Genomic DNA, 18191 nt, shown 5'->3' on the forward strand with positions numbered 1-18191 from the left:
TTGGGAATTTTCATGACCTTTATGGGATTTAATCAGATTCCCAGTGCCACTAAGCACATAAAGCCTCAGTCACCCACGGAGATTCAGACACTGGACACAAATGAGCCCCCGCAGCAGCTACCCTAGCCCCCAGATCTGAGGCTGGAATGTGTGGGCACAGCTTCCCTGTGTGTAGCAGGACTCAGTCTGTGCTCTTCTCTATTCAGCCCAACTCGATTTCCTTTCTGAGGTCACTTCCGCCACCGCCATAAGAAATGGCCTGAATTGCAAAGACTTCAGCTGGCATCTAATATTTGTCTCTTCTGAGCCATGAGGAGACCGTCTACATTTGGTCACCCAGTGGTGAGAGAACAGTGTATTTCATAATTAATTATGATAAAAAATGGGTCTCACGGGGACTGGGGAGATAGCTCAGCAAGAAAAGGCACTTGCCACCAAGTCTCACAGCAGAGTGTGATCTCCAGGATCCACATAGGGGAAAGAGAATAATGACTCCAAAGTTGTCCTCTGACCTCCATACATGAACCATGATGTGCACACACACACACACAATAAATGTGATAAATTTTTCGTGGGTCTCACAGAGGCTGGTGAGATGGCTCAATGAGTAAGAATGCTTGCTCTACATGTATAAGGATCTGAGTTTGAATCCAAGGACCCTACATAAAAAAACAGATATAGGCCGGGCGGTGGTGGCGCACGCCTTTAATCCCAGCACTCCGGAGGCAGAGGCAGGCGGATCTCTGTGAGTTCGAGGCTGGGTTGGACCAACAGCCTCCAAAACAATACAGAGAAACCCTGTCTCGTAAAAACCAAAAAAAAAAAAAAAACAGATATGGCTGTGCATGCCTGTAACCCCATCATTGTGAAGTAGAAATGGGCAGATCCTAAGAGCTCCCTGACCACCCAGCCTAGCCAAAAATGTAACCTTTTAGTTTAGTAAGAGACCCTGTCTCAGATAGTAAGGTAGAGGGATGTAGAGGAAGACACTTGATATCCTTCTCTGCATGCAGGTACAAGGGAACACACAGTCTCACACTCTCATGCACATACTACATGACACATCTCATGTAAACACATACACACACACACACACACACACACACACACACACACGCATGCATGCACACACAGCATAAAATCAACCGGAGAGGATACAAAGCCCACTATGCAACCCTCTGGGCAGCAACAACCCTGTCCTCTGCTCTCAGACGTGCATATGGGCTGCAGTCACCATCACACAGACCTTTCAAGCAGAGATTCCTCGCTGAGATCTGTTGTTGAGCCTCCATGCATCAGGGTGTCCTCGCCTTCACTCTCCTGGCTTCTCCCCTGAGCATCCCCTCTGTCTAGAGATGCTGGATGAGAGTTCACTACTGTGGCCGTTTGAATAAGAATGGGCCCCATAGCCTATCCGAAAGTTTAGTTCCCAGCTAGTAGACTGTTGAGGAAGGATTGTGAGGTGTGGTCTTGTTGGGGAAGGCGTGTCACTAGGGGTGGGTTTTGAAGTTTCAAAAGTCCATGCCAAGCCCAGTCTCTCTCTCTGCCTCCTGTGTACTTGTGGGTCAGATGTAAGCTCTCAGCCCCAGCGCCACGCCTTCCCGCTGCCATGCTCCCTGGCATGATGCACACACACTAACCCTATGAAAATGTAGGCCAGCCCCCAATTAAATGTTTTCTTTTATGCGTTGCCTTGGTCATGGTGTCTTTCCACAGAAGTGGACAACTTTCCCTCATAAACAGAGCCACCAGGTTTCCTGCAGGTCCAGCAATGTATAATTTTAGGAACCACCCATATGACTATTGAAAGTCTAGGAAATTGTTCATCAAGGAAGAATTCTTCAAGCTTTGCTGGCCCAGTAAATTAGCCAGCCGCTGAATTTACTCATTCTGCGGTAACAGCTCTAATCATGGAGCCGCCATGCACTGGGTATTGACGCCGCAACAGACAGCAGCAATTCCAGGCCCCAAGAACCAGCAGCCCAGGGCTGTGTGACCAGTGGAACCCGGGGATGTAAGGCAGGACACATGAAAAATGGCCAGGGAGGGTGGAGGCTTCACAGAGAATGTAAGTCTGGAAGTCAGCCAGCCCAATAAGGAATGGGACAAGGGGCAAACGGCATTCCAGGGAGGCAGAAGAACCCGTGGGAACTGGCTGGAACACAGAAGATGTCAAATGAGGGGAAAGTATTAACTGGACCCAGTCTTGGAGCCCTGTAGGCTTTGTAGGTAAAAGTCCGAAGGGGTTTTAGTGTAGGGATGACACGCAGAGATTCTTTCTGATGTTGGAACTACCATTCTGGAGAGGGCTGCAGCAGGTGGATTCATTCAAGTGAGATGAAAACTCAGGAGGCCAATATTGAAGGGATATGATACTCGGAGAAAGAACAAATCAAGCCTGGCCCAAACTACAGAGTGAGTTCCAGGGCTCAGGGCTATTACAGAGAAACCCTGTGTCAAAAACAAAAGGGGGGGGGAACACATCTGGTAAAATGCTGATTTTAGTCCCGGCCTGGATGGTGGATGTAGAGGGCTTGGCTCTGTCCATCCCCGTATCCTATGTGTCTGATAGAAGAACATAAAGAGAAGGGAGCAGGATTGGGGCATGCAAAGCCTGTCTGGAGAGAAGAGACTTGGCATGTCAGGAGGCCTGGAGATGTGTTTGTGGGGTAAGGCATCAAGGAGACAGGGAATCAGTGTTCATGGAGGAAACCAGCTTCAACAGAAGGGAGACCACGGCTTGAGTCGGGGAGGAAATGAATTTACCAGAGCATAGATGGAGAAATGCATGGAGGGTGGGTACCGTGGTCTGACTGTTTCACCAAAAACCATGTTGAAATTTAATTGCGACTGTGACGAATGGAGAAGCAGGACCTTTAAGAGGCTATGAAGTCATGGGACACCACCTTCATTAAATGATTCAAGCTGTTATCATCGGGAGACTTGGTTCTAAAAGTGTGCTGTGGAGCCTCTCCTTCCTCTCCTGAACACATGCTCTCATGCCATGTGATGCCTTCCGCCATGTTATGATGCAATAAGAAAGCCCTTGCCAGATGCGCCCCTTAGATTTGGGACCTGTGAGTCAATTAAATTTTTGTCTTATTTCTACTACCTGATGTGCCTTGTTCTGTTATAGCAACAGAAAAGAGCAAGACGGCAGAGCAGTGAGTGCTCCTGATGACGGCCTCTGTCATCTCAACAGTGAGTGCTCCTCATGATGGCCTCTGTCATCTCAACAGTGAGTGCTCCTGATGATGCCTCTGTCATCTCAACAGTGAGTGCTCCTGATGACGGCCTCTATCATCTCAACAGTGAGTGCTCCTGATGATGGCCTCTGTCATCTCAACAGTGAGTGCTCCTGATGACGGCCTCTGTCATCTCAACAGTAAGTGCTCCTCATGATGATCTATCATCTCAACAGTGAGTGCTCCCGATGACGGCCTTTGTCATCTCAACAGTGAGTGCTCCTGTGTCATATTAGTGCAGGACAGTGAGTGCTCCTGTGTCATATCAGTGCAGGGCAGTGAGTGCTCCCGTGTCATATCAGTGAGCCTGATATAAAGACATGAGGGTGGGAGTTCCTGGGGCTCTGAGAATGTGACCAAAACGTAAGACAGTATAATGAAAGTTGAAGAATCAGACCCAAGCTATGCTAACAGGCTATGGGACTATAAGGGTCAGACAAGGTCACACTGTGCATTCACCTGGACAACAGAAGTTATTGGGGATCTAGGATGAGAGCAGAGGGGCGTATGAGTGGATTCCTGCCATAAAGGTAACGGAACATGCACAGATGAGCCAAGTGGTAGCAACGAGCCTAAGAGATCCAAGTCCTCAAGGGACTTTGCCCTGAGAGCAAAGGGGGAAATCACAAACAAAGCAGGGACCATGACAGAGTGGAGGTAAGAAGACCAGGGCTGCCTGGAATGGCAGGCATAGGTGTGGTCAGGAGGCCACAGTCACACAGGTAGTCTCTGGCACGTGGTCAGTTCAGTACCTGCTACAACACAGGTCAGTGATCATGTGACCATGACTAGGTCCAAATCCTTGGCGGATCCTGCAGGGAGTGGCCTACAGAGACAAATGTCAGTGACGGCAAAGGATAGAGAAGACACCATCCAGACAGCATGCTGATGGGAAAATTCAGCACGTTTCACCCTCTAGGAAGGAAGTCAGGACAGAAAACTGCAGGGAATCAAGCGCAGAGCCACATGAACACAGTAGACAACAGATAGCAGTGGCTGGAGGGGACAGGAGGACAGTGAAGCCAGGTCTGGTCTCAGGGTCGGTACAGGTAAAAACACCCACAACAAGGCCATGCAGCTTCACCTGCCTTTGCTCAGCAGCTGGAGAGTTAGAGGAAACCGGCCTTGGTGTCTCTGTCACATCCCATCTTAGGAGGCCTAGAAACATCGGCGGCTGATGATGCTCGGCCAGGCAGCACTGGCTTGTTTCCAGAGCCCCTGAGTTCTGTCCCCTCCTCTGCTCTTACACCATGATTGATGGAGATACACTGATGGCAAGCCTGGCATTGGGAGACAGCCAATCAACACTCAACACAAGCTGAAACAAGAAACAGACATCACAGGCCGGGCGGTGGTGGCGCACGCCTTTAATCCCAGCACTCGGGAGGCAGAGGCAGGCGGATCTCTGTGAGTTCGAGGCTGGGCTGGACGGATAGCCTCCAAAACAATACAGAGAAACCCTGTCTCAAAAAACCAAAAAAAAAAAAAAAGAAACAGACATCACACCCGATGGGGGAGCCCTCCGGTTCACCAGTGCTCCCCACCCTTTTACAAGAGGAAACACAGCACATCAGACAGACAGAGGGAGCCCTCTGGGTTTGCCAGTGCTCCCCACCCTTTTACAAGAGGAAACACAGCACATCAGACAGACAGAGGGAGCCCTCTGGATTCACCATTGTTTCACCCACCTCCTACACACACACACACACACACACACACACACACACACACACACACACACACACACCTTTGTAAGAGGACTCCTCACTAACATCAAGGGCCCTGAGCCTTCTGGAATGTTTGCATCAGTTGTAGCTCTCCAGGTTCCAAAGCACCAAGGCCCAGAAAAGGATGCAAGTCCATTGCTACCTAGGGTGTTGTCCCAAAGGACAGCCAGAGATGGGCCAAGCAGAAGGGCAGGAGAATCCCCTCAGCAGACTAGTACTCATTATCCCCTGTGAGATCCATTCAGACTCCAAGGGCGAATGCCACCATGACGCCCAAAGCAACTTCAAGGTGGGGTGATACATCAAACCTTTCCAGAGAGCATCACCAGGAACTAATTTTATTTGTTAATTGCCAAAGTTCAGAGGGACTCGAGATATTTTAAAAAACCTGGAGAATTAAAAGCCTGAAATAAGCGGTAACACGTCTTTGATCTTTTCAAAGAACAGCTTCATCTGTGTTTATATAATGAGACTGTCTGCAAACAGGCTCGGCCAAGCTGGAGCAGAGACGACACTGAACTGGGAGTAAACACTGTTCGTCTCAGACTGGCTCCATGTAGCAAACCTGCCAGGACACTTGTGGGCCTTTTCCCTTCTGAACATCAACATGTGCGCGCGCGCACACACACGCACGCGTGCACATACATGCACACACATACACACACACACACTCACACAATCACCCAGTCTTTTCTGGATGAAAAGGTGGGTGGTGGACTTTTGTTTCATTGCATATTGTTGTATTTTCAAACTTTTGAGAAATGAACCTGTACCCTTTTGGTTTTATAAGTAAAAGTCAACTTTTAAGGAGATGGAATAGAAATTCTTCTTTTAAAGAGGAATATGCATGGTTGGGTGTAATCCTAGCACTCTGGAGGCAGAGGCAGGATGAGCATGAGTTTCAGGCCAGCATGGACTATATATCAATACTTTGACCAAAAAACAACAACAAGACAAAACAAAACAAACAAAAAGGTGGAGGGGAAGATGGGTACTTCTGTGGGCCTTGTTATACTCTAATCAGAAATTCCAGCTCTAAATATCTTACTGACATAGAAGGCACTGTTTTTAGTAAATCAATAATTCAAAGCCAGTGATTACAGTTGGGGAAAGAGCTTGACCATAAAAGTCTCACAGACTCAGATCAAATCCCAGGCCCAGCATACACTAGCTGCACGAGTTTGGGCAAGTTTCAGAACCTCTCAGCATCTCTCTGAGCCATAGTTTCTTCCTATGTATAAAAAAAAAGTCATCTGTGGGGACTAAAGAATGCTCTGGCGTGTAAAAGACAATATCCATGAAGAATACAAAGCCATGGTTTCAAACAAACAAAAAACTCAATCTCACTCTGTTTCTGCAAAGCTTGACAAATACACTCAAATGCAGTGGCTGATGGGAAATAATTTCATATGAAAACAGTGCAGATAGATTTTCAAGGCAAAAATCAATATTTAAATGTGCTTATGACTAGCCACATCCATCTTTGCTTCTAGACATCCAGGAGAGGGTGGGGGAGGGGAGGTGGGGTAACTGGAGGTACACCTGTGAGGTCTTCTCCAAGCTACAAAGAATGAATGAATACATCTGTATAAACAGTGACTTTAGTTATTTCCCTCAAGTAGGCATGTACATGTACAAATAAATAGAAGAAAGGAAACGGGTCAACTGCATCTTTTTCAGGCCAGGGGGGTGTAGACATTTTAACCACTATGTATTAACTATGGGTTCCTTGCTTGGAATGCCAATATATACTAAGCAACCCATATGACTCATCAGATCAGGAAATGTATAGAAATATAAGATGTTGGAAAGAAGGAAAATGCACCATTTACTAACTCTCCTAAATTTGGGGTTGAAATAATTACCACCATTCAACCAACATCCACAAACACACAGTGTGTGTATCGGGAAATCAGACCATTTCTGAGTTCAGCTTTCAGTGTTCAGGAATCAAATCACTATGGTGGGATTGGATCGCTTGATTCAGAGAGAGAAGGGAAAGACTAGGAAACAGGGAGTGTGCCTGTTGTCACTGTGTCACTACCACTGACTGCGCCAACAGGACCTGACTTGGGATTTGACCGTGTTGCACTCACTCCGACCGGGAGATGAGGGCTGGGAGCAAGGATCACTAGGTCATGCAACTGTCATTCAGTTGTCTCTTGGTCAACTTGGCTGCACCAAGCATCCACTTAATTAGCTTGTTCTTGGTTTATTTATTACCCTCCCATCCCCACCCACGCACACCCTGAGGGAGAGAAGAGAATTCTTGCTGGTGACCCACCCTGCTTCAGAAACCAGTGCAGTGAACATCAAGTCTGAAGGAGTTTGGGGTGCCCTCAGATCTGCCACCTTCCAGGCAAAGCAAAATCAGGGGAAAAAAACAGCAAATTAAGTATTAGCCTTCAAAAATGTGGCTCCTTCTCTAAATCCAAAGAAGCCTGGAAAGTTCCTTTAGAATACGGGAGCAGATCTCTGCTGCATATTTGGGCACTGTCTACCCTGGATCCTTTTTTATCCTAAGCCTGGTACAGTTTCATTTTTTTCTTAGCAATTGCCAACAGCCTCAAATCCCACTGCCTGCCATTGAATAGACTCAGCACTCCAGGACAGAGAAGACAACTCCCATCCCATCTAACCTACGGGACTTTTTATACCAGCCCCCAAATTCCCACATCAGATCCCCTCTCTATTATGTCTACATTCCAAAACCAACTGATAAGTGATTACACAAGCTTAGAAAGAGGTAGCCGCTTAGATGTGATCTACAGGGTCTTTTCGGGGTCCGGTGGTTTAAGCCCCTTCTGCCTCCCCAGATGTTCTCCCTCTGCTCTTTGTCACAGCCCTTCTAGCAGGAGATGGAAAGTTCTATTTTAAGGCAAACCCTCTCACCCTAGAAACCACTCAGACAAAACACCGGCACCTCAACTACTCCCAATTCCTCCTCCTCCTGGGTCATCTCCTGTTGTACACAAGCTCTCCAAGGCACCCCAGGGCCTCCAGGAGCTGGTCTCCGAGTCCCTCCCATCACCTCACCCTGCTGGAAGGGCAAGGATGTCAAAAGTGGGACCTTGGTCCTTCTGATCTTCTTCCTCAGGTTGAGAGTGGGGAGCTTAGCCAGCCTCAGAAGGAACCGAAGGGGCTTGTGACATGTGACACAGTCCACAGTCCACCTGCTCCTTCCTCTTAGTCCTCTTCAGGAGTCCTCAGCTCTACACCACACCACACTTGGTGACCTAGGACCCATCCGCTCTCCACCCTGGGAGGGAGCTTGTGCCCTCGGGATGCCTGGACCTGACCAGATAGATCTATACTACCTGGAACCGATCTATCCTGGTCTCCATCTCCCTCCCTCTCTTCTGCACTCCCATCTCTCTTACTTCCCTCCCCTCCTGACTGGCCTCTCCCTGCTTCCTCTTACGAGGCACCCTGGTGGCGTTTCCACTTTGTCTCCAATTATGTCTGAACGCAACCCACCACAGATGCTGACATTTTAAATGTTTAGTTGTTATAGTTACTTGACTAATTGCCTGGGCCACCGGCAGTGTGTCTTCTCGCCTGAGGAGGGGGGTTGGGGGGGATCGTGCAGCTTGGTTTGGAGCCACTACTCCGAGCCGGCCCGGGACATCCTGCCACGCCCAGGAGAGTGCCCAGGCTCAGAGGCTCCACGGGCCACAGGCTCCAGCCAGGGTAGTAAGAAGGTGTGCCCGATACCACCTGGCCTCGGGATGCCTAGAGCTGCATCTCCTGCCCCGGGACAAGGAAGATGGACAAGGTATGCCCAGCAAATGCTTCTATTTGGCCTCACAGTCCGCCCACGCCTGCAATGTACAGAAGGCAGGTATAATGGGGAAGCGAGGAGGGCATGGCGGGGCGTGGGGGACACAAATGAGAGTTAGAAGCCGCTGCAGGTTACTCACGTGCCAGATAGCAAAGAAGATGAGTGCAGCGCAGAGCACCAGGGACAGCATGTAGCAGAAAGCAGCGAAAGTGAAGGCCATGGTTGAGACCCCGATCCCACCACACACAAAGCTGCTCCCTGGAGATCAGTACCCTCCCAAATGAGGGCCAGAAAGACGTCTCTTCTACACGCTCCGACAAAGCCAACGGTTAGGAGAACGCACAAGCAGAGAAGAGTTGAGGGTCAGTGAAGCCGGCAAGATTCGGGCAGGACAGGAGACCCGGGACGTGGAGAGCCCACAGGCACAGAATGTCGCTGGCGGCAACTGTTCCCCTAGCTGAAGAAGAAATCTAAGCAGTACAGAACACCTGCAGACCTGTGTCAACTAGAGATGCTCTTGAGACCAACAGGCATCGGTGCGAGGACTCCACAGAGGACCAGGCGAGGAGGTCCCGTCCGATGGAAAGAGTCCTCTCTTTCCCCTCCAGAGCTGAAGAGGTGAGGTGAGGCGAGCGCGCCACACAGGCTCCAGGAGCGTCCGGCCAGGTACCGGGGCTCCAAGGTCCCCAATCCCACAGCCACTCTGCGTCCCTGTACAAGTCTTTAGGTGGCGGCGGAGGCGAACCAGGTCCCGTTATCCCTGCACTATGGGCTGGGGTCTTCCAACGCAGCTGCACGCACCGAGATGCATCCGGCCCCGGCCCCAACCGCGTCCCCCGGCCGCCGGCTTCCGTAACCCGGTGCCTGGGAAACTGGGTCGGACCGGGGCGGCGTGGGCTCCAGCCTAGCGGGCCAGCTCCGGGCCCGGCGGCTGCGGCGCGGGTTTCCGGCTAAGTGCTGCTCGCGGCTGAGCTGGGCTCCACCTGCTGCTGCTGTCGCCGGCGCCGCGAAGACTGCGGCGCTGGGACCCCTCCCTCGAGGCGCCCCACCCTCGCCGGCTCCCGAAAGCGCCCTCCCCGCGGGCGGAGACTGCGGCGGCGGCGAAGGGGGCCGGGGAGGCGGTGGCGAGGAGACGCGGTGCGCGCCCGCCTCTCGGAGGAAACTTGCGGCCCCGCGCGCGGAGGCGGGAGGGGCAGGGACTCTTTAAGCACGTGCGCCCGGAGCGAGTGGGAAGGCGGAAGGCTATGGAGATGACGCGTCCGCCGCCCCTAGGTTTACAGCAGTTTCGTGCACACCAGAGCGGGAAGTGAAGGGACTTGGTCGCGGTAGTGGGCTGGCTCCTGTTGGTTGGGTCCTGCTTAGGCAGATTCCCCAGATTGTGAGGAACTCCTGATCTGAAAATCCCTTTTCGAGTCTACCCTGAGCCCATCCCAGCACCACCACCACCACCCCAGCGCTGAATTCTGCATTAGAGCTCACCCCAGGCATCCTGCACGATCCTGTTCCATCTGACATTGGGGTTGAGGGAACCTGGTGCCATAAATAAGGCAGCAGCAAGTGTTTCTGTGATGATCAGTAGCATTGTTTAGAGCACCTGCCGGTTAATGCAGACTCTTTCCTACTTCCAACTTTCTTAGCATCAAATAAAACCTGCTTTTCTTATCAGAAAAGTAGCAAGGAGTATCTTCAAACCAAACGGAACCTAGCAGGAAGCAGTTGGTGCCCAGTCAACCCGTCAATGATAGGGACCGTTATCTTCACACTCTTGCCAGAGAGTTTTAGCATCTTAGAAGCTTGTACCATAATCACTCAAAGTTCCAATCCTACAGATAGAGTTTGGATTTCAGATGAGTCAGTCTACAAAACAAGAAGAAATGACCCGAAAGATGACCAGCAAGTCACTTGGGAGTCTAGATACACGCCATAGTTCCTGGGGTGAATGTCAGAGCATCAAGTATGTCCAGACGACATGTTTCTCTCCCACCCACCAACCTCTGGATCTTACAGGGTTTTGTCCCGTCTTCTGCCACCTCTCCATGATGTCCATGAGTCTCAGGGAGAAGGGGTATGACACAGCTACCCCATGTGTGGCTGGCTGAGCATTCCACTGCACATTGACAGGTTGTGTGTTTCTACATTAACTGTCCCCCAGTGCACAGAGAAACTTTTCTCATGAGAACCGCACTGATCTAGGTATAGAGATACAAAGATGAAGGGAAATTTGATACTATTTCCATTTAGCAAAATAAGTGTAGTAAGTTGTCCTCTGGGCACTAACAATTCCCCAACCATGGATTTTTTAAGCATGAGTTTCCTCCTGTGACAAGTATTAAAACAAATCAGAAAGCAGCTGGTTACCCCCATAACATTCATGCCACCGTTGCTCCCAGGGGCATACCTCACACACCAGTCAGTCATTGTTGTAGCTCATGGGGTTCACAGCCGGATAAGACTGTAGATGAATGGGACCCATCCACAGACACCTGCATAGCAACTTCTGGTACAAGGAAAGGCAGACAGCAGGAAGGAAGCTCCCTAGTCCCTGCCAGCTTGATTTCTCCATGTCCTGTGACCAAAGTTTCTTCAGCAACAGAGTCTTATCATCAAGTTCTAGTGGGTGGCAAGAGAAAATGGCAATACCCTACATTCTTTGGTATTTTCTGAGATGCCCCTAAATTCTACAGGCTTTCCAAGTTAGACACACAAATCTAAAGATGCTAGGGCCCAGTATGAGTGAGAACATGCAGTGTTTGTCTTCCTGTGTCTGGAAACCCCTTACTTTGAACACCTAATACACACCAAAGAAAAAGCATTCCCAGATGTTTCTGGAAACTTGGCTATAATGACAGACTTTCTTTCTAGTAGATGTGAGGACAGTCTGCTGAGGGGATGGCTTGGTTCCCATGGATGCCATTTTTCTGAAGTATGAACAATAAATGTTTAGTCTATTGCCTAAGGTGTTATTCTCAACTGCACAAGATCAAAAGGGTTTAAATTTCTCATTTTAAATAAATTATTAAAATGCTGTGTGTAATAGTTCCTAGAAAATAAATATTTTACTGTCTTGATTTATAACTTGTCAAATAATTTGCTTTCTTACATAAGTAGGTATGTTTTCCATCCAGCAAGTGCAACCATGTAGTTAGAGTGGATGTATACTTATATAGACACCATTATTTTTTAATTACTATTGAATACTTCATGTTTTAAAATGCTTGATTATGCTTAAGTACATGTTGGGCAGTTTTACCATTTGAAGTATTACTTTCCTAGACTTTTAAATTGTTTTTATCAACATCTTGCTTAATTTAGAAGATTTTTTTCAAATGTATTATTGCATAAAAATATCTTCTGATTTTTGACCTACCTTTTGGCTGATAATTATAATGTAAGAAATTAAACCCTAAGCTTTGATGAAATGTGACTGACATGTTGGTGAATGTGTGTGTATGTTATAAGGATTAATAACATCTTTTCAACCCTTGTAGATTCTTAGTTTGCAAGAGACCCTTATGACAAAAGAGAGATTCACAAGCAAAAACAAATAGAAATTTACTAACATGCATTTTTCATATGCCTGTGGGAGATACACAGAGAATGAGGAGTTCTCAAAGAGGTGACTTTGAAATTCTAGCTTATATAACATCTTCAAATTCCTTGAGAAGTGACTAGGAGAAGGAAAAGGACTTTTGAGTATCCAAGTGTGGCGACTTGGGGGAAGCAGACACCAGGCAGGAAAGTCCAGCTTGTTTGGGTAGATGGGCCGATGAGTTCAAAGATGTAATGTGTGGCCAACCTGTTCTCCATGGAGAACTTGTTCACATTAGTCGGAGGGGAGTCTTCTGACTTTCTGAGCTCGTCCTGTTTTTAGGCAGGTAAAGGGAAGGCAGAGCTCTCCAACATATGCCCTATCTTCACTGCTTTCAGCTCAGCAATCTTTCCTGTTTGGGGTGACATATTCGGGTCTCCCACACAGCATTTTTAAGAATTAATTTCAAGTGTCATACATTTATGTCAGTAGCAATGGCGGGAAAATGATGTTTTGTTAAAATCATAAAACTGTTTTGTACTGAAGACATGAAAAGGGTGTTATTCCTGTTTCTCTGTGAGAAGGACATCCAAGGCGTGTGGCAGACCCTCCCAGATGCAGCTAATTAAAAACATCACTGTGTCCTCCATAGATGCAGATGGCTGAGGTGTATGACTGTTGATAGAATACTAATAAATGTATCCACAGTTGGTTTTCTCTCTATCCTGAGATAGTTTTTAATATTTTATTGACAAATTCTTAAACTTGTAAATATTGAAACACTGCATTTACAACGTAGGAAAGAATTGTGTTGTGCAAACAATACCTCTAAAGTAGCAATTATTAGAATCAAGGGACAATCGTGATTTCAATATAGTGATAAAACTGAGAGGAACACAGCGGGGGGGTGCTTTGTAATAAATAAGTACACGGGAGGCCCATCTATCAGTGGCCCCTGTGATGTCCTGTCATAGTTAGCCTGAATAAATGGGTTTAATTTAGAATTTAATTATTAATTGATTTTTCTACCATGTTCTGCAAGGGCCACCACACTGTTTACCAATCAGAGCAGAGATTTTTCAATAGTGATAGAGCCGAGGCAGTCACACTAATGAGTGTTGGCTGAATAGAGTATAAGGTGAAAAGTGAAATGACTTTTAAAGACCGCAGCCTTTTGGGGAAAAGTTTCTCTCCCAGAAGACATCTGAAGGATGCCCGGAGTTGGGAGGAGAGAGAGAGTGCTTCCGCCAACATGCTGGGGAAGCAAGAAGCATTTTCTGCAGACTGGAGAGGCCGAGGCCAGTGGTTTAGAGAAAGGAGGACACACGTTGCATGATGCCAGTGTTGTAGGAGACACAGCTGTGGCTATGTGATGCCAGGGAGGCAGAGGCCAGGCCTAAGCCTCCAAGGATCTCCAGCTAGCAAAGAGAAAAAAGCCAGAAGCAAAGCGACCAAGACATGGGAAGACCCAGTGTGGACCTGTGCCCAGTGACAGAGGTAGAAGCTTCTGGTCCTTTGTGCTGTCCCATCCCCCGCCCCAGAGTCTTTGCCAAGCATTGTGAGGATCCTTCTGCATCCCTAATAAAAATTTCCTTCTAGTCCAGCATCAAGGAGGCTCAGAGTTAGATTTAAACAATTTTAAAGGAAGTCAGGAGGTTATGTGTGCAGTTCATGTGAACCTGCACTTTGTAGACTTTCCAAGTGTGAATGGGGGCTGAGCAGGTAAAAGAAACAGTATCCAGTATCCGAACCCAGCCAGCACCAGCATAGCAGAGCAAGCAGAGCGACAGGGGACACAGTGGACTAAAGGCACGAGCTCTGAATGGAGGCGGCAGTGGCTGGCTCCCAACTTGGGAAAAGTTATTATTGAATCAACTACAGGCAAGCAAAAGGGGTAAAGCATCAAGGGGTGAGGGGGGAACTTTCAGATCCTGGTGATTAGAAAGCAGCTATAAAGGGCAATTCAGGGGCAACTCGAAAGCACTCAGGGCAAGGTGTTACCTGCTGCTGAGTCTGATGAGGGACAGAGAAATGTCTGCGAAGCTCTTTGCTGCTGCTTTGCATTGCTTGGGTTGTTACGAATGGCCAATTTAAAAGGCTCAGTTAAGGCACTCCAAACACCAGGAGGGGGAAACAGACTTTTCCGGAAAGTGCCTTTCCTAGACAGAGTCTACGGTTGGACAGTTGCTGAGAACCACAAGTGGTGGGTGTGGAGAATGTAGTGTGTGGATTTAAGCTGAAGGCTAGAGAGTTGCTGGCAATCCCACGAGGCTTGGCGGGGAAGCAATGGAAGAACTGGAGGTATCCCATCTGCACCAAAAAGCCTGAGCTAATGCCAGTTAGGGGACACACTTGAGTTCCAGGCTAAAGGAACGGTCTGGTCGGGTTTTCCTAGGGATGGAATGGGCTTGCTAAGAGGATGAAAGGAGTTTACACCCCACTGAACTAAGCTGCCCAAGAATTCAAAATACTAACCTTTAGGCACTGTCCATTTCCCTGGTGCGTGTGAGCACGGGTTGGAGGCAGGGTGAACTAGAGGCAGAAAGGGGGCAGGGGTGGGATGAGCATGATGATGGTCACGTCTTAGCTGTGTGGAGACAGCCAGCACCTTCACCTTTATCTGCCATCATCTGCAGTGATGCAGGGAGTTACTATACACATGGTAAGAAAAGGCAGGAGCCAGGTGTGATGACACCCACCTCTGATCCTAGCATTTGAGGTTGGAGACAGGGGAATTCCTGGCCACCTGGGCTACATAGTGACACCTTGTCTCAAATCAAAAGGACAAAACAACTGAGAAAGAGCAGGACAGTGTGCAGCTACTGCAGAGGAAGGACTAGAAGGAGCTTGCCTAGCATTGCGGCTTGACTCTGATGCCTCTCTGAGCACCTGCCCCCAGCATCCTCTGGTTTACATCACTGTTAGCTGGACCAGGGCACGTGGACAACAGAAAGCCAGACCTCAGCAGTATAGCAGAAATGTGGATGGCCACACAAAGGCCACTCCAAATCCCTTTGCTTCTCGTTCCTATCTTAGAAGACCAGAATGAGGAAACACATCTTCTCAGACTGCTTTATGAGGTAGCTAAAGGTAGCCACAGGTCAGAGTTCCAGTCAGTGAGGTAGAAGAGAGCCTTGAGGAAGCCTCCGTTTAGTCCCACACGAAAGCACGCTTTCAGGACATGCAAGCTTTTGACTCATTTCTGTCTTCACACCTGCTATGTGGATACGTTGGCTGGAGACACCACAACCTTTTTGTGACCATGAAAATTAAACCACACGCCAAGGATGGAGAGTCAGGAGGGAAAGGGGTCCAAGACACTAATGGTATCAGGGAGCTGCCACGTTAGGTCTAAGGCGATGCTTCTGATTTTATGTCATATCAGGAACCTTTTCCTGCTAAGCCATGCCATCAGTGCGGAACTATGTTCACCATCAGCAGCAGAATATTTTATTGCTGTAGGTTCAGCTTTGGAGATGGATCAGTCCATAAAGCACTTACTGTGTATCCATGAGGCCCTGAGTTGTGTTTCCCCAGAACCCGTGTAAAAGCTGGGTGGGACAGCACAAGCTTGGAATCCAGTGCTAGGGAGCTGGAGAAAGGAGGATCCCTGGGGTTTGCTGGCCACCCACTGTAGCCTAGTTGATGAGCCCCACATCCCAGGGAGAGATCACGTCTCAAAAACAAGATAGACAACTTCTGAAAAAATGACACCCAACATTGACTTCTGCCTCCACATACGCACATGCACCTGTGGTGATATTTAGTTTATGGCCTAACAAATAATGCTTGCCTAAAGGTCAGAGTGCAGAGCTAGCCACACTAGTCAGCCATTCACATGAGACCTCTATTAGTACAAGGCCACCCTGAGCTACACAAAATTGATTCAGTCTAAAAGAGAAACAGAGCTCACACAAAGATGATCCCAGCACTCGGAGTGATGTGCCTTTAATCCCAGCACTAGATAGGAATATAAGACAAGAAATCAATGCAGTCTGAGGTTTGGTGGAGACAAATACAGTCTGGAGACACAGTCTGTGGACACCATTACCCCTTTGGTCTGGGCATTGATAGAGGTGAGAACTCTCTAGTGACTGACTGCTTTGCTTCTCTGATCTTCAGCTGCAACCCTAATATCTGTCTCTAGGTTTTTATTATTAATACCAATTAAAATTTGTGCTAATGCGCCAGCATGCTCAAGAACACCAAAACACACATGCTCACTCACATGCACATGTATCACACACAGACACAGAGAGAGAGAGACAGAGAGAGAAGAAAATAAGAAGTTTCATTGTCTTATTCCACAAGAATTCACAGGATAAGCAGTTAAGAATGAGCAGGGCAGATCATTCATGTGGCTGGTCGTCGTGGGTCCCAAACTCAGTTTTCCCATTCTGAATTTCTGTTTATTTATTTATTTCATTATATCAACGCATCTGTGTGTGTGCATGCATGCATGAGAGCACAAGCACGTGCATGTGCCACGATACGTATGTTAGGGTCACAGAGCTATTTGTGGGAGTCATTTCTCTTCTTCCACTACGCGAGTCCTAGGGACTGGACTCAGGTCATCAGGTTTCACAGCAAGGGTCCTTCCTTGCTGAGCCATCTCATGCCTGTGAATGTGTTTCTCCTTCTAGGCATCATTATTGCAGGGTATTTGTACACTATGTGAAGACGTGTCAATTGTGATTGGTTTAATAAAAGGCTGAACAGCCAATAGCTAGGCAGGAGAGGTTAGGTGGGACTGCTGGGCAGAGAGAGAAACTGAGGGGATGAATCTAGGTGTGCAGATTTTGCCAGAAAGACACGCAGGGAGTCAGACGTACAGAGAGAAGAAGTAAGGAGTGGCAGAAAATAGACTAATAGAAACAGGTTGATCTAAGTTCTAAGAGCTAGTTGAAACAAGCCTAAGCTAAGGCCAAGCTTTCATAATTAATAAGAAGTCTTCTTGTTGTTATTTGGGGGCTGGACATCCAAAGAAAGTCCAACAAAGAAGTACTAAACATCATGCCTGCCTTCCAGACAGGAATAAGTTTGAATTACAGTTCCACCGTGGTACATGGCCAGTCTTGACAGAGCGGTGGCAAGGGAGAAAGTCACCATTTCACCATCTGTGAAAGAAAGACAGTTTGGGCACTGGCTAGTCATTACCAACCGCCTCCTCCTGCTTCCCCCCCCCCCCCCAGGCCACACGGTTCTCTCTTTCATCTCTTTTTGGGGAGGAAATGCTCACTTACCACTCAGCCTGGAAACTCTGTGGACTCTGGACAGGGCCTAATTAGCATGTACAGATAATAGACATTTTAAATTTAATAAGCAGGAAATGCCTGGGGTTCTAACTTGCTGTGTTTCTTTTTCTTCTTCTTCTTCTTCTTCTTCTTCTTCTTCTTCTTCTTCTTCTTCTTCTTCTTCTTCTTCTTCTTCTTCTTTTTTTTTTTTTTTTTTTTTTTTTTGGTTTTTACGAGACAGGGTTTCTCTGTATTGTTTTGGAGGCTGTCGGTCCAGCCCGGCCTCAAACTCACAGAGATCCGCCTGCCTCTGCCTCTGCCTCCTGAGTGCTGGGATTAAAGGCGTGCGCCATCACCACCCGGCTTGCTGCGTTTCTATAGTCCCCTTTACTGACGTCATTCTGTCATTGGTAAAACGGGCACACTGGGCCAGGGAAAGGGCAAAGAAAACCAAGGGAACGTTACAGCTGGAGGTTTGAAAGTAAGAGGTGGGGTGATGGGGCCATGTTATTTTTTAACATGTGCTTGTGACAACATTTTCTTGTGATGTAGAGTGTCCCACTTCTGCCATGCACGGCTGCGGAGTTCAAACTAAGCCCCTCACCCAACACAACTGGGAATATTCGGGAGACACATGAAAACATCTGGAAAGTATTAAAGCTCTAAGAAGAGCAT

At 48.0% G+C, this 18191-nt stretch overlaps 1 protein-coding gene across 1 annotated transcript in view; it reads right to left on the reverse strand.

Annotated features, from left to right (window-relative positions):
- The window catches only part of Cnih3 (cornichon family AMPA receptor auxiliary protein 3), a 99254-nt gene extending 89475 nt beyond the window's left edge, over positions 1-9779 (reverse strand). Inside the window, exon 1 of the mRNA XM_005078128.4 lies at positions 8893-9779. Within this exon, the coding sequence (XP_005078185.1) occupies positions 8893-8973 (81 nt within the window). The 5' untranslated portion in view covers positions 8974-9779. The remainder of the gene's footprint in view (positions 1-8892) is intronic.
- Between the last annotated feature and the right edge of the window lie 8412 nt (positions 9780-18191).

Source organism: Mesocricetus auratus, unplaced genomic scaffold (genome assembly GCF_017639785.1).
Source record: "Mesocricetus auratus isolate SY011 unplaced genomic scaffold, BCM_Maur_2.0 Super-Scaffold_100676, whole genome shotgun sequence".
NCBI classification, from domain to species: domain Eukaryota; kingdom Metazoa; phylum Chordata; class Mammalia; order Rodentia; family Cricetidae; genus Mesocricetus; species Mesocricetus auratus.